The 16,190-nt window shown below is 40.4% G+C and overlaps 1 protein-coding gene across 1 annotated transcript; it reads right to left on the bottom strand.

Moving 5' to 3' along the window:
• Positions 1-12,970: 12,970 nt before the first annotated feature.
• Positions 12,971-13,942, bottom strand: LOC102914994 (olfactory receptor 11G2-like). The gene has a single exon (XM_016009251.3). The coding sequence runs from the start codon at positions 13,940-13,942 to the stop codon at positions 12,971-12,973; it is 972 nt and encodes a 323-aa protein (XP_015864737.3).
• Between the last annotated feature and the right edge of the window lie 2,248 nt (positions 13,943-16,190).

Below are 16,190 nucleotides of genomic sequence, written 5' to 3'. Positions count from 1 at the left end.
TTACTTAGTGGTTGAGTAAACACTGGCTTCATAGAGTGAGTTTGGAAGTGCTTCTCCTATTTCTATTTTCATGACTAATTTAAGAAGTACTGGTGGTAGACCTATCTTTGAAAGTCTGGTAGAATTACTCAGTGAATCCATCTGGGCTTGGGCTTTTGTTTTAGTTGGAAGGTTTTATGTATATTATTGCTTTCTCCATCTCCAAATTTGTTATGAGTCTGTTTAGGATGTTGATATCTTCTTAGTTTAATTTTGATGATTTGGATGAATCTAGAAATTTATCCATTTCTATCAGATTTTCCAATTTAATGGAGTACAAACTTTAAAAGCATTCCCTTATACTAGGTCCTCTGGATACGGAAGACGGTTGTTTGGCTCGAACTGTTTGGGGGGCACCCAGGCAGGGGGATTGTGATCCATCCCTGGTGCATGGGCAGGCTTCTGGGAATTTGGTGCCTGTGGTGTGACACCTTGCACAGCCTAGGTGCAGTGGGAAGGGGCTTGGACCTACCTTGGCTCAGTGTGCTGGGCTCTGCTGACTCACCATGGAAGACCTTGATTTGGGGGATGTGGAGATGCAGGGTGGCTTGGGAGAGAGGGCTGGGGGATGGGAGGAGTTAAGAGGTGGGATCTGTGGGTGGTATGTGAAGTGAGTAGAAAATTTCTTAATAAAGTAAGGGGAGGGGATGGGAGAGGGGAGAATAGGGGAACCCGTGGCTGATATGTAGAATTGAATGGTATTGTAAAATAAAATAAATAATAAAAAAAAAACAAAAAAACAAAACAAAAAAAGAAAAATGAAAAAAATAATAAAAATAAAATGATTAGTTATTCTTAAAAAAAAGTATTCCCTTATAATATTATTGTTTCTTTTGTGTCTATTGTAGTGTTCCCTTGTTTATTCCTGGTTCTGTTAATTTGGGTTCCCCCTTCTTTTGGCTAGTTAGGCCAATGGTCTGTTGATTTTTTTGAAAAAATATTTTATTTTATTATTTTGTGTATATGGATATTTTGCCTGTGTGTGTGTGTCTGTGTTCTATGTGCATGCCTGGTGCTCATAGAGGCCAGAAGTAGGCATTGCATTTGTCAGATTTGATGAGAGCTATTCTGATTGGGGTGGGGCAGTATCTAAAAGTGGTTTTAGTTTGCATTTTCCTGATGACTAGGGATTTTTAATACTTAAAAAAAAATTATTGGCCTCTCCCTTTTTTTTTTTTTTTTTTTTGAGCTCTGTCTACTCCATTCTTTGGCTCAATGGTTGATTGTCAGTTTTATTTCCTTGGTATTGAATTTATGTAGTTCTTTGTAAGTTCTGGTATTTGTCCCTTGTTTAAAGTGTACTTGGTAAAGATTTTCACCTGTGTTCTCCTGACAGCTTCCCTTGTTGCACACAAACCTTTTAATCTCATGTAGTCCCATCTGTTGACACTTGGTGCTGGTCTCTGTGCTAGTAATGTTCTTCAGTTAAGAAAGTCCTCACCTACCACAGTGTCTTGAAGATTCTTCTTTATATTTCCATCTAGAAGTTTGAATGTTCAGGTCTTAGAGTCTTTGATACATTTGGATTGGTTTTTGTATAAGGTGAAAGGTGTGACTCTAATTTCATTCTACAGATTGGGAATGCTATTTTGCCAGCACCACTGAATAGGCTATTTGTTGAATAGGCTTTTTTCCCCCACTAACTGTTTTTGCCCTCTTTGTAAAGAATTAAAGATAGGCATAGCTTTGTTGGTTTATTCCCACAACCTCTATTTTATTACATTGGTCTACCTGCCTGTTTTTATGCCAGGCTGTTTTTATAACTATAGCTCTGTAGTGTAGTTTGAATTCATGTGTTATGATCCTTCCAGATGTGTTCTTACTTCTTAGGATCGCTTTGGCTATTTTTAATGGTCTTTTGTGGTTCCATATGAATTACTGGATTTTTTTCTAAATCTGTGACATATAACATCAGAATTTTTAAAATTGAAAATGGATTCTTATTATCTTTTATTTTATTTTTATTTTTATTTTTTATTTTTTTATTTTTTTTATTATTTTTTTTTGTTTTTTTGTTTTTGTTTTTGAGACAGGGTTTCTCTGTGTAGCTTTGTGCCTTTCCTGGAGCTCACTTGGTAGCCCAGGCTGGCCTCGAACTCACAGAGATCCACCTGGCTCTGCCTCCCGAGTGCTGGGATTAAAGGCGTGCGCCACCAACGCCGGCTTATCTTTTATTTTATTAAACTTCCTTTTTATGTATTCTTTGTGTCTTTCACATCGTGCATCTCGAGCCCATTCATTTCCTGTTCCTTCATATCCACCCTCTGCCCTTGCAACCTTGTCCCCCCAAATAAAATAAAATAAAATTTAAGAGAAAAACAGGAAAAAAAAGGAAAAATCTCGTCTCATCATGGAAATTGTAGGGTGACATAGTGAGTCACGAAGTAAACCCTTTGTCCATATATCTTTATGTGCATGTGTTCATTGCAATGAGTCATTGGTCTGGTTTGAGGCCTCTGGTTTCTGTGACACTATAGATGCTGGGCCCTCACTGGGACTCCTCCTGGATATCCTGTTGTTGCCTGTGTCACGGAAGTCTTGCAGCTTTGGATCTGCAGGACTGGCCCCTTCATGTCCTCCAGCATAGGGGTGAATGTTGGGATGGTCCAACTCATAACCCTGGTTCTGGACTAGGGTAGTTGTAGGGTTGGTCAGCCTGCTACCTCTCCCTTGTCTTCACCACCAGGGTGAGCTCTCTAGTATTGTCCTGGCCAGTTCATCCCTTGCAGCAATGAGCAAGGGACGGGACCATTTCTCCCGCTTTCATTCCCTCAGCGTTGACTCTCCTACATCTACACCTTCAGGGCCAGCTCTACTGTGTTACCCAGATGAGGTATAGGGGGGACTCTCTCAAGTGCTGCAGTTTGTGAGGGGAAGGGACAGCTTTCTTGCTCTCATGACCTCAGGGCTCGCTCTCCCACCTGCCACTGGTATAGAGAGGTGGAGGAGCATATCTCCCCTGTCCATGCCACCACATGGCAGATGAGGGGCAGGGCCAGATCTTCCACACTCATGTTCTGCTGTGCTGCCCAGATGAGGTGCAGGGCCTGCTCTCCTGAGTGTTGCAGCTGAGAATGGGGAGGGTCAGCTCTTTCACTAGCTGGAGATGGTAGGGGCAAGGAGGGAGGGCATCTTTCGCTCACCCCCACCCCTAGACCACAGACAAGTGAGGTGGTACCAGCTATGCCCCCTCTCAAACCCTCAGGGCTGGCTCACCTGTGCCCCTGTCTACAGGATCAACTCTACTGTGCTGCCCAGGTGAGGTGCAGGGCCTGTTCTCCCGAGTGCTGCATCTGGTGAGGGGTTGGGTTAGGTCCCCCTCCTGCTTCAGGTGTTGAGAGGAGTGAGGGGAAGAGGGCATCTTTCTCTTACCCACACCACTACACAGCAACCTGCTCTCCCATCCTCATACCCTCAAGACCAACATCCCATGCCCCTGAGAAGAGGGTCAATGCTATTCTGCTGCCCAGGTGAGGTGTAGGACCCTTTCTCCTTACTGTTTCAGCTGGTGAGGGCCAGGACCAGTTTTCCCTAGTGTTGTAGCCAATGAAGGGGCAGGTCAACTTTCTATAGCCTTATCCTCTCTGACTTGGGTGGTGTCAGGAGCCTTGAACATCAACACAGACCATGGCTACATCAGGGCCCTGAGCCCAGACTTCTGTAGACTCTTTTGTCTTCTTCATCTATGGTGATTGCTGGGTATAGTAGTCTGGGCTGGTCTCTTAGAATCTGCAGCAATCTGCTCATGCTCTTCTGGCATTTACAGTCTCCACTGAGAAGTAAGGTGTAATTCTAATAGGTCTGCCTTGATAGGTCATTTGCTCTTTTCCCCTGGCAGCTTTTTAATATTCTTTCTTTATTCTGCACATTGAGTGTTTTGAATATTACGTGGTGAGGGGGAGTTTCTATTCTGGTCCAATCTGTTTGGTGTTCTGTATGCTTCTTGTACCTTTATAGGCATCTATCTCCTCCTTTAGGTCAGGAAAATTTTCTTCTATTTTAGTTGTTGTTGTTGAAAATATTGTCTGGGCCTTTGACCTGTGATTCTTTTCCTTCTTTTGTTTCTATTACTCTTAGGTTTGGTCTTTTCATAGTGTCCCAGATTTCCTTGCTGTTTTCTGTGAGGATTTTTTTTTTTTTTTAGATTTAACCTTTTTTTTTAACCATTTCTTTTACCATATCTTCAATGCCTGAGAGTCTCTTTTCATGTCTTGTATTCATTGGTGAAGCTTTCCTCTGTAGCTTTCTATACAAGTTCCTAAATTTTTATTTCCAGAATTCCCTAAGTTTGGGTTTCGTGTATCGATTCTTTTTCCATTTTCAGGTCTTGAACAGTTTTGTTCATTTCCTTCCATTGTTTGTCTTTTCTTGGGTTTCATTAAGGGATTAACTCACTTCCTCACATTGTGTTTTCCTGGATTTCTTTAAGGGATTTATTAATTTCCTCTTTAAGGACCTCTATCATCTTCGTACAGGTGGTTTTAAAGCTTTTCATTGTGCTTCAGCTGTGTTAGAATATTCAAGGCCTGTTGTGGTAGAATAGATGGGCTCTAGTGGAGACACACTGCCCTGGGCTGTTATTGATTATATTTTTACACTGGCATCTAGGTGTTTGGGATCACAGTGATCATATGTCTAGGTGCTGATTTCTAGATTTGTCTTTGTTGGGTAGGTGTTTTATTCCTTGATTTCTGTTTTCTCTCTGGATTTTCGGGGAGTGTGATGGCTGTATGTTGCCTGGTAGCAAGTTTTCTTTGAACCTGATTGTTATGGCCGCTGGGGGTTCCAGGTAAAATGTGTTTCTGGGTATTTGGAACTTACTCTTAGGAATGGGAATAGGCTAGGTGTATGAAGGCATTCACAGTAGGGAGGAGAGCAGTGTTCAACCATGATCTTATCTTATCACCACTTAGACACAGTGAAGAGAGGTCATCTCAGAAGGACTGATGTAGTGCTGGGGATGAGACTGGGGGATTGGATCTAGAGGAAGAGGAGTGGGGAGGATCTATAGATAGTCTTCCTGTTTCCCTGGCAGGAGTGGCCGGTGTGTTGGCAGGGAGTGCCTGCTGGAGTTGGGGGCTGGGATAGAGCAATAAGCAGCAGGAGGCAGGAGGGGAAGGCCTGTGGGACTCACAGGAGATGTGTGCAGAAGGGGAAGGAAGTCTGCAGCAGGTGTTCTGTTGCAGAGAGGAGGATGAGACTGGGGGATTGGGACTGGAGGAGCAGAAGGAGAGGGGAGACCTGCTGTCAGCCTTCCTGCTTCCCTGGCAGCAGTCATGTTTTCATTTTCATTTAGCTCTAATATGATTTTAATTTTCTTCTTGCTCCATTTTTCAGTCAGTAGTGTTTTTCAGTCTCCGTGAGTTTGTAGGGTTTCTGTTGTTCCCTTGGTTCTTGGTATCCAGCTTTAGTCCATGGTGGTCGGAGAGGATGCAGGCTGTCATGTCAATTTTCTTGTACCTGTTGAGCCTTGTTTTGTGTCCAAGCATGTGCTCAATTTTGGAGAAAGTTTTATGAGCTGCTGAGAAGATGATATTTTCTTCTGGTGAAATAGTCTATAAATATCTGTTAGATCCCTTTGGTTTATGACATCATTTAGGTCTAGCATTTCTATGTTTAGTTTTTATCTGAATGACCTGTCTCTTGGGGAGTGTAGGGTATTGAAGTCACCATCATCACTGTGTAAGGATCAATATGTCATTAACCGTAGTAGTGTTTCTTTTATGAATTCGGGTGCCCTTATGTTTGGTACATAAATATTTAGGACTGAAATAACCACTGGTGGAGTTATTCCTTTGATGAATATATGTTATTAAAATGGATACACTTGCTTCTATAGGTTTTGTCTTCCTGGGATATAATTTTTCGTCCGCTTATCCTTAGGTGATGTATCCATGATGGTAAAGTGTTTTTTTTTTTTTTTTTTTTTTTTTTTTTTTTTTCAGGTGGTTGATGAATCTCATTTTCTAACCCAATCCATTAGTCTTTTTTCTTTTTGGGGATGGGAATTGAGACTATGAATAGTGAGAGTTAACAATGAACAGAGTTTATTGATTCCTATTATCTTGTTATTGTGTAGGTTTTTCTTCTCTCTTGAATTACTGGTCTGTGATTATTTTTTGAATCTTCTTGAATATAGTTAATAGATTTAAGTTTCTCTTCTGTAGAGCTGGATTGATAGATAGTGCTTAAATTTGGTTTTACTGTGGAAGTTTTTCTTTCTCTGTCTATTGTGATGAATAGTTTTGCTGGGTATACTTGTCTGGGCTTCCATCTGTTGATTCTTACAGTTAGTAGAACATCTTTCCAGGCCCTTCTGGCTTTCAGAGTCTCCATTGAGAAGTCAGGTGTTATTTCAATGAGTCTGCCTTTATATATTACTTGGTCTTTTCTCTTGTAGTTTTTAATATCCTTTCTTTGTTCTGTACATTTCGTTGTGATTTTCATTTCTGACCCTGTCTGTTTGATGTTCTGTGTGCTTCCTGTACCTTAATAGGTACCTCTTTCTTAGGTTGGGGGGATGACTTTGTTGAAAATGTTTTCTGTGTCTTTGTCCTTGGCTGGTTCCCTTCCTTTGTCCCTATTGTTTGGAAATTTGGTCTTTTCATAGTGTGCCAGATTTACTGTTTTTTTTTTTTTTTTTTTTTTTGTGCCTGAAGGTTTTTTTTTTTTTTTTGATTTAGCAGTTTTGTTGACTGAGATATCCATTACTTAGACTTTGTCTTTAGTGACTGAAATTCTCTCTTCCATGTCTTGTATCATGTTAGTGAGGCTTACCTCTGAGGTGTTTGTTTGACTTTGTAAATCTTTCATTTCCAATTTTATTTGCTTACATTTTCTTAGTGATTTGATTTCTTTGCTAAATTCTATTTTCATGTCATGAAGTGTTCCTGTTATTTTATTCCATTATTTGTGTTTTCATGGACTTCACTGAGGAATTCATTCACATCCTTTTAAAAGTCCTTGAGCATATTCATAATTGCTAATTTTGAAGTCCTTTATGCTTCAGCTATATTACATTTCTCAAGGCCTACTCTAGTAGTGTTACTGAGCTCTGGTGGAAACATTGTTTTGACTGTTAATGTTTTTAAGTTGGTGTCTAAGTATCTGGAGTAAGGATGGTTTGGATGATTCTAGGTGATATCTGGTCTTGTCTTTGTTGGGAGGTTTCTTTGGTACCTTGGTTTCTGTTGCCCCTTCTGGACCTTAAGAAAGTGTGGTGGCTGTGAGTTACCTGGTAGAGAATATTTCTGCAGGTTGGTGAGGAGCAAAGAAGAATTAAGATGGGTGGGATAACAGGCTGAGAGGGGCTGTGGGAAAGAGCTAAGGGGATGCTGGCCACACCAGAGGAGGGGTCTACAGGGGGTTGGAAGTGTGGTGGGAGGAAGGGCCACTGCAAATAGATGGTAGTAAGACAAGAATAATCTGGAGAGATAGGGATGAAAAGGCGAGGGGCATCTTTGGTCTGTACTAAGAGTTGGAGTCTCCAGGGAATGGAGTTGAGGTGGGTGGGGGGTACCTGCAAGCAGGTTGTTATAGAGATGAGGATGAGACAGGTGAGATCATAATGGAAGACAAGTAGGATAGTATGTATCACCTGAGTCTTACTGGTGTAGCCACTGAGGGTCCCATGCAGAGAGTATTTCTATATGTTGGTGGTTAATACAGAAAGTTGGGTATGGGTTAGAAGGGATGGCTGAGAGGGTCCTCATGAAGGAGGAAAGATGGGTATGTGCCAAGGATCAGTGGTGTTCCCAGGGGATTGAGATATGGTGGGAGGAGGGGTACCTGCATGCAGGCTGCTACAGGGCTGGGGGCTAGACAGGCTACGATGTAATGCAGGACAGGAAGAGGAATATAAAACCCCTTCTTCTCTTTTTACTTGAAGTGCCAAACCAGCCTCTGCTTTGCCCTTTGGCTCAAGTATTTTCTTACAGAATTGTCCAACGTGATGTTAGGATTACAGAACAGTTCGACAAAACTGCTACCATCTGTTTTTAACCAGTGTATATTAATTGTAAAAGTAAGAGGATTCATACAAGTACTTAAGGCAACTTGATCACACTCTTCTCCCTCAAGCATCACTCACTCTTGTCTTTCCTTCTTCCTTTCATTGCTCCCTTTGAATTCTCTAACAACATCTTTCATCCTTTCATTGAAAAAAAAAACCAAGGTTCTACACAGGAAAAAATGGGGTACAGATCTAAACAGAATTCTCAATGGTGGAAATAAGAAAGAGAATGTTCAACATTCTCATTCATTAGGAAAAAACAAATAAAACTACTTTGAGACTTTATCTTACACCATTTAGAATAACCAAGATCAACAAAACAAACAACAACTCAGGTTGGCAAGGTTGTGGAGTAAGGGGAACACTCATCCATTGCTGGTGGGAGTGCAAACTTGTACAGCCACTATGGAAAGTGGTGTGGTGGTTCCTCAGGAAGTTGGGAATAGATCTACCTCAAGATTCAGTTATACTACTCTTGGGTATATGTAGCTAGAGTTTTCCTGCCTGGCTCACAGTCAGGACAAATCTTTGTCACCTGCCAGTCCCACAGCTGCTCAGACCCAACCAAGTAAACACAGAGGCTTCTATTGGTTACAAACTGTATGGCCATGGCAGCCTTCTTGCTAACTGTTCTTATAGCTTAAATTAGCCCATTTCTATAAATCTATACCCTGCCACGTGGCTTGTGGCTTACCGGGCATCTTCACATGCTGCTTGTCCTGGCGGGTGGCTGGCAGTGACTCCTTCTGCCTTCCTGTTCTTTTATTTCTCCTCTCTGTTAGTCACGCCTATACTTTCTGCCTAGCCACGGCCAATCAGGTTTTATTTATTGACCAATCAGAGCAACTTGACATACAGACCATTCCCCAGCACAGCCAAGTGCAGACCATCTCAGACACCTGCACTCAGGCCCGTGGTCCTAATCATCCTCTATGCGGACCTGCTGGGTAAAGCCACGAGGAACCCAAGACCGGGCTCCCACAGCACATACAGAACATTCCACAGCAGGCATATACCCAAAGGACTCTACATCCTACTACAGAGACACTTGCTCAATCATGTTTGATGCTCTATTCATGATAGCCAGAAATTAGAAACAGCCTTGCTGTCCATCAACAGATGAATGGATAAAGAGAATGTGGCACATTTACACAATAGAGCATTGCTCAGCTATTAAAAAAATAAAACCATCAAATTTTTAAATGAATATAGCTAGAAAAAAATCATCCTGCGTTAGGTAACCCATACCCAGAAAGACAAATATTGTACATATTTGCTTATATGTAGATCCTAGCTGTTAAGTCTTTGGTAATCAAGCTGCAGCCTGTATAACCACATACGACAGGAATACAATAAGAGAAAGGGGAGAGTAATGTATTTCCTAGTAAAAGGAAATAGAATAGATGGTTATGGATGGATGATGTGGCAGGAACAGGAGGAACAAATAGGGAGGGGAAGAAGTGAAGAGGGTGAGGGAGGGAGGGAATACAGGGAGGAGCAGCTAATACTGAGGGCCATTTGAGGCATCACATGAAAAACCCATATAGGAGAGGCTTCCTAAAATATATACACGTATGAAGTCTATTAAAATGAAATTGCCAAATAATTGGGAAGACAGAGCCCCAAGTGGATATCTGTCATGACCAAATTTAGCTTCCAGTTCCAGGAATGGGTTATATATAATTGAATTGTTAGTCAAAGGGGCCCCATGAGTATCTCCAAACAACCCATGCTGTTATCAAGACTCTTGGTTGTTTCTCACAACCAAGGTAAGACCCTTTTGATGAAGACAACACCTTTACGACTCATTGAATATGGAGAAGTCAAGCGGGTGTCTACCTAGAGCCTTTACCCATTTAGACTAATGTTTACAGTACTGTAAGGTACTCTGCACACTAACAAAGGAGAAAAGTAAACACCAACTCAGTTACCAAGTCATTAATCTATAATGATGACCTACTGCAAGATGCTCTACTGTAATAGTGGCACAAATCTTGTGGGTGTAACCAACCAGTATCTGGTTGGATTTAAGGCCCAGTCAGTCAGATGGAATACATTTCTGACAAACTCAAATGGCAAGAACCTGAGACCAGATAGGCTAAGGACTAGGGGAAAACCAAATACTACTGTTCTGGTAAGAGAATGTAGCCAGGAAATGACTCCTAATGCCATTCTGCCATATTTATAGATCAGCTTTTGCTCAGCAATTGCCAAGCTTCCTCTTACAGCAGAGGGAACAAATACAGAGACCTACAAGTGGACAATGTGCAGCAGATAAAAGACCTTGGAACACTTAGCCCTAAACCAGATGTCTTCATCAACTCTCTCCCCTTATGGCTTAGGGACCTTTGTGGAAGAGGAGGCAGGAAGAACATAAGAATCAGAGGGGATAGAGAACACCAAGGAAACAAGGCCCTCTAAACATAGTAGGACTGACACACACATGAACGCACAGAGACTGGCACCACACATAGGGCTGGCACAAGTTTGTGCCAGATGGAGTCCCAGCACTGCCAGGGGAAGTGGACACAAGCCCACATCCCACCTAGAATCTATCTCCAATTGATAATCACTTGCAGATGAAGAATTAGTTTTATCCAAAGCAGCCTCACTATGGATACAAACCATGTTAACGCCAAGCTCCATGCCCAGCAGTAGATAGACAACACAACATAGAACTCAATGGCATCTTTGAAGGTTCTTTGTCTCATAATGTTTTGCCAGGGCATTTTCCTCCTTATAGGCCATTTGCACATATGTTATGGCTTTTGGTTTTGTATTTTAGGGGATTCTTGTGTGTAAGAACACATGTTTCTCTGTTTCTCTGCATCTATATGTTCTTCTTTGTGCTTTTTTTTTGGCCCCTTTTCCTCTGTTTGTTTGTTTTGTCTTATGATTGTTTGTTTGTTTTTGTTTTATCTTATTATTATTATTTGTGTGCTTGTTTTTTTCTAACATGAGACAGAACAGGTATGCATTCTGATGGATGGAGTGATGGGAACAATCTTAGAGGAGCTGGAGGAGGGTGAAACAGTAGTAAGAATATATTGCATGAAAAAAATCCACTTTCAACAAAAGAAAAGATTCTGCAGAGGAGAGAAAACATGCAACAGTTGTTTTTCTGAGTCTGGTTTAATTTACTCAACACAATGACTTCTAATTTAATTCACCGTCCTACAAATGATATGATTTTGTTTTCCTTTATGACAGTAATGATGCTTTAGTGTACATATTTCTTGGTTCCTTTTCCATTCATACATTGATGGGCACCAAGGATTTGGCTGTTGTACATCATACTGCCATGAACATGGCTATGTCAGCATCCCTGTAGCATGCCAACCGACTCCTTCAGATAGACAGAGGTGGTATAGCTGTATCATATGGTATTCTGTGTTGAGGAAGCTCCATACTTAGTTCCACAGTGAGTGGATTAATTTACATTCATATCCTAAGTGTGCAAAGGTTCCCTTTTTTCTGCAATGTTGCCAACCAATATATTTTTCTTGATTAAAAACCTTCTTTTTTTTTTTTAAAACAGGATTCACTACATATCCCTGATTGACCTGATCTGGAATGTCCTATGTAGATTAGGTGGACTTTGAAGTCACAGAATTCTGAGTTTAAAGGTGTGTGCTATTGTGCCTGGCTAATTAAAATTTGTGTTTTACATTTATCTATCTATCTATCTATATCTATCTATCTATCTATCTATCTATCTATCTATCTATCTATCTATCTATCTATCTATCTATCTATCTATCTATTTGTATGTGTATCCAAATGACTGTGTGAAGGTCAGAGGAAAACCTTTGGGGGTTTGTTCTCCTTTTATGCAGGTCTGGAGGGGGTTGGTTCTCTTTTTATGTAGGTTAGCTATTCAGGCTTGCAGCAAGTGTCTTTATTTGCTGAGCCATCTAATCAGCCCATGATGCAGTTTTGATTTATTTTTTGACTTAGTTTAGTGGCTGAAGATGCTTAACATTTTTTTCTTGAATTTGTTGGCTATTTGTATCTCTTCATTTAATTCTGACGTTTCTCTGTTGACTTTTAGATTAGATGCTATGGCTATTGGAAAAAGCAGGCTAGCAGAGTCATCTAGTATTATTAAGTTGTAGTTAATCTTTGTCTTTAATTTCAGTAGTACACTTTTCATAACATTGCTGTGAATGTTTGCTGTGTATATGTTTAGAATTGTAATTTATTCTTTGTTGGTTGTTCCCTTATTTAGAATGAAGCGTCCTTCTATATCTCCTTGGATTCATTTTAGTTCAATGTCTATTTTGTCAAAAGTTAGGATAACAATACCTGCTTGCTTTCTGGGCTTATTTGTTTGAGGCACCTCTCTGTTCTTTGACTTGAAGATCATTTCTATCTTTAAACGTATGAAGAGCTTCTTTTAGATGACATAGAGATGGATATTTCTATTCAGTTAGCTTGTGTCTTTTAAGTGGGGAGTTGAGGTTATTAATATTTAAAGTTGCTTTTGGAAGCTGTGCACTTAAGGCCAGAATTGAACAATAATCCCAAGGGTGCAGCAGTAGCACCCATATCTTGGTAGTAATTAACATCTCTTCAATCGGATTTAAGTCTACTTCAAGAAGAGGGAAATAGTACCTAGCACTGAAAACCTTACCAAATACCAGGAATTTTAAATCACCCAAAATAACACTTAAATAGGAACAAAATAATCAGCCTTTATCTATGTGCTAGAGGAAAATTTATATTGATCTCCTCCTATATCTATTGTCTTAACTTTTAAAATATGATTAACATTAAATTAATATAACTGAACCATGACAATCGGTAGGACAGATGTTCAAGAACCAAGGAATAAAAGCAGTGTAGCCATTCTCCTAGATGCTTCAGATTTTGATTAATTACTTAAACCAATTAAAAACTGAAAATAAATTAAATATAAATTTAATTGCCCAAGATCTTTTTTGACAACCAATTTTTAATCTCCCCCAGAATTGCTTTCAGGGCTGTCTTCATATGTTTGTTCCTAAGACTGTATATCACAGGATTAAGAAGAGGGGTCAAGACTGAATAAAACAGAGTCACAAGCTTCTGCATCCCCGCTTCATGTTCAGATGTTGGGCTCCCATACATGACAAGTACTGAGCCGTAGAATAATGCGACCACAGCCAAATGAGACCCACAGGTCGAGAAAGCTTTCCTTTTCCCAGAGGCTGAAGGAACCTTCAATACAGCTATTAGGACCAGAGCATATGACCCCATGATAAAGAGAAAAGGAATAATGAGAGGCAGAGGACTTAAGATGGACAAGATCATCTCTATTAGTGGAATTTTTTTGCAAGTCAGTGCTAACAGCGGGCCTGGGTCACATAGGAAATGGTCTATAATCCTGGATCCACAGAAGGACATCTGGGAGATGATGATGATGGGGACGGGGAACCAGAGGAAACCAAGCACCCAGCAACTGATCACAAGGATGTTACAGAGGCGCCCAGTCATAAGAGCAGGATAGTGTAGAGGTCTGCAGATGGCAAGGTAGCGGTCAAAGGCCATGACTGCCAGGAAGAAGCATTCTGTAGACCCCAAGGAGAAGAAGAAATAGAACTGCAGGAAGCACCCAGAGAAGGAGATGACCTTGGTGTCAGAGAGGAAGTTGGCCAACATGTTGGGAACTGTGGAGGTGACATACCAGATCTCCAGGAAGGAGAAGTTGGCCAGCAGCAGATACATGGGGGTGTGCAGTTTCTGATCCCAGAACACAGCACAAATGATGGAAGCATTGCCCATGAGTGTGAGGAGGTAGACAATGAAGAAGAGCACAAAGAGGAGGATCTGCCCTTCCTTGGAGCAGGGGAATCCCAGGAGTATGAAGCCAGTGATGGTGCTGGAGTTGCTGGTAATGCTGAGGGTTTTCATCTGTCTGTGAGCTGTAAAGATACCAGAAATTATCAAGTGGATAAAGCCAGCTGAAGATTCAGTTTTATATTTAAATCGTCATGAGAAATTACATATATATATACATTATATATATACATTATATATATATATATATTAGCTACTCTAGACATATATTGACCTAAAGTGATTATTCACTTCCATTCTTTTCTTCCCTGCACTTTCTGCTGTTGGCAAGAGAAAACTATTGGTCATAATTGACAAGTACTCCTCTTCCTCTTCATCATCATCTTCCTACTTCTCTCTAGTCTAGTAAGTTAAATTCTAATCTAATTTTCAAATGCGTTTACATTTTTGTTCAAGATCTTATACATGTGTGTAATCAAGTATATGTATATATATTTGCACAAAATAAGATTTCCTCCCAATTTTTTTGAGAAAGTGAAATCGTTGTATCTCCTGGCATAGAATATCTTGCCATCTGTAATCATTATTCATGTTACATCCATATTAGTTTTTAAAAAATTGAAATCAGATTAACTGTGGAAATGCCCTCATGTATAGTGTCAGTTAGCTTCCCAACATACTCGGAATAAATTTGCAAGCTGTGGATTTTGATTTGATTCCCTTAACATCTCTGACTATCTTTTCCTCCCTCTGTCCCTCTTTCCATCTTTCTCCTTTTTTTTGTACATGGGGCAATCATATACACTCCATAGACAAATATAAAACAAGGATTATTGGATATAACACTGGCCATAAGAGAGTAACACTGTACATTATCTGATGAGCTTTCCTCACCCCAATGAAGAGTGTGCATTTTGGGACCACATACATTCTGGTCACATTTCAGTAGAAAGAGATCCCACCTTCCTACCTCTGTAATGTTTTCTAGTAGGGGTTGGCAAATATTTTGTTAGATAGTTTATGCTTGTAGGTCACATAATTTCTGTCAAAGCCACACAGCTCTGGTGAAGTAAGGCCAAAACAGACTATAGCAAGCTTTAGAAGAATGCATGTGGCCATACTCCAGTAAAACATTAAGTCTAGTGAGAACTGAATTTCATGCAGTTTTCATGTGTTACAAAGCCATACTCTTCCATCCATTATAAAACTTAATAATATTCAAAAACAAATGCTCATCTTGGACCCATAGTCAAAGCAGCAGGAGGCCAGATGTGGTTCATGGTTCGGCTCTTTCTCTTAACCGTTACAGGAAAAAGGGAGAGAACTAACAAACTGGCTTACAATAAAGGATGCTTCTCTTGTTAGAAAAGGAGGTGCTTTCAGCTGAAACTATTCTGTTCTGCTATGTGACCACAGCCATTCTGGGCCACCCTTGAGTCATTAGGATTAGCTTGTCTTTATGTTTATACACATACACGAGCACACATGCTTATATACTGATGTCCTACATATCTTTCCTGTACGATGCTTGAGTTAGATAACACTGGATTCCTTCAGTTTTGAAAACAACAGTCTCTGTGGGCCAGCAACATTTTATGCCTGGGCAAAGAGCTAACTGGCACATGCTGGGAGATATTCCTAATAGGAGTGTGTTGTTACTCACCTTTTACTACTCAGCTTCTATGTTCAGAGAGCAGCAATGTGGTTTTCCCAACACAGGTTGTTCTTGACCTGTGCAAACGGCAAGCAGATTATTCAGTTGGCTGAAGAAGGGACCGTGATATGGATGGCTACAATGGCTTCAGTGTTCATATGTACAGGATGAATAATCTGGTTAATTAACATTGAAAGCAAAACACTTCAGCACCATCACCCCAATTCTATCTTAGGAAAGTTGAGATAGAGCACTTCAGTTAGTCAGATCCTGGGCCATGACATGTAGGGGGACAGAGCTTCCATTTTCTGATAATGTCTTTTTGTTTCAAGGTGAATCCAAGAAGTCACAATCCTGTGAAACCATCATTGGATTTATCTCCCCAGCATATCCATTTCATTTGATAGGAGAGGAAATTGCCATACCTGCTCCACTTGTAAAACAACTTTCCCATGGAGATTTGAGAGGTGGTGGGAAGTTAAGGCATTGGAGGAGAGCAATTGATTTGGAGTAAGAAGCCTATCATTTGAATTATAATCCATTTTTTTTTTACTAATAGCAGATGCTATATTTATTCAAATACAGACACTACTTTCTAGTGTCTTCAGCTGCAAAAATAACGCTCTTACAGAAGGGTTGAGAGCTCTGAATAAGCTGATGTATACAGAAGCACTCTGTCTGGGGCCTGACACAGCAACAGATTATTGG

This window comes from Peromyscus maniculatus, chromosome 9 (assembly GCF_049852395.1).
Source record: "Peromyscus maniculatus bairdii isolate BWxNUB_F1_BW_parent chromosome 9, HU_Pman_BW_mat_3.1, whole genome shotgun sequence".
NCBI classification, from domain to species: Eukaryota; Metazoa; Chordata; class Mammalia; order Rodentia; family Cricetidae; genus Peromyscus; species Peromyscus maniculatus.
The sequence above is the reverse complement of the archived record's forward strand: the minus strand, read 5'-3'. Positions and strand labels throughout refer to the sequence as shown.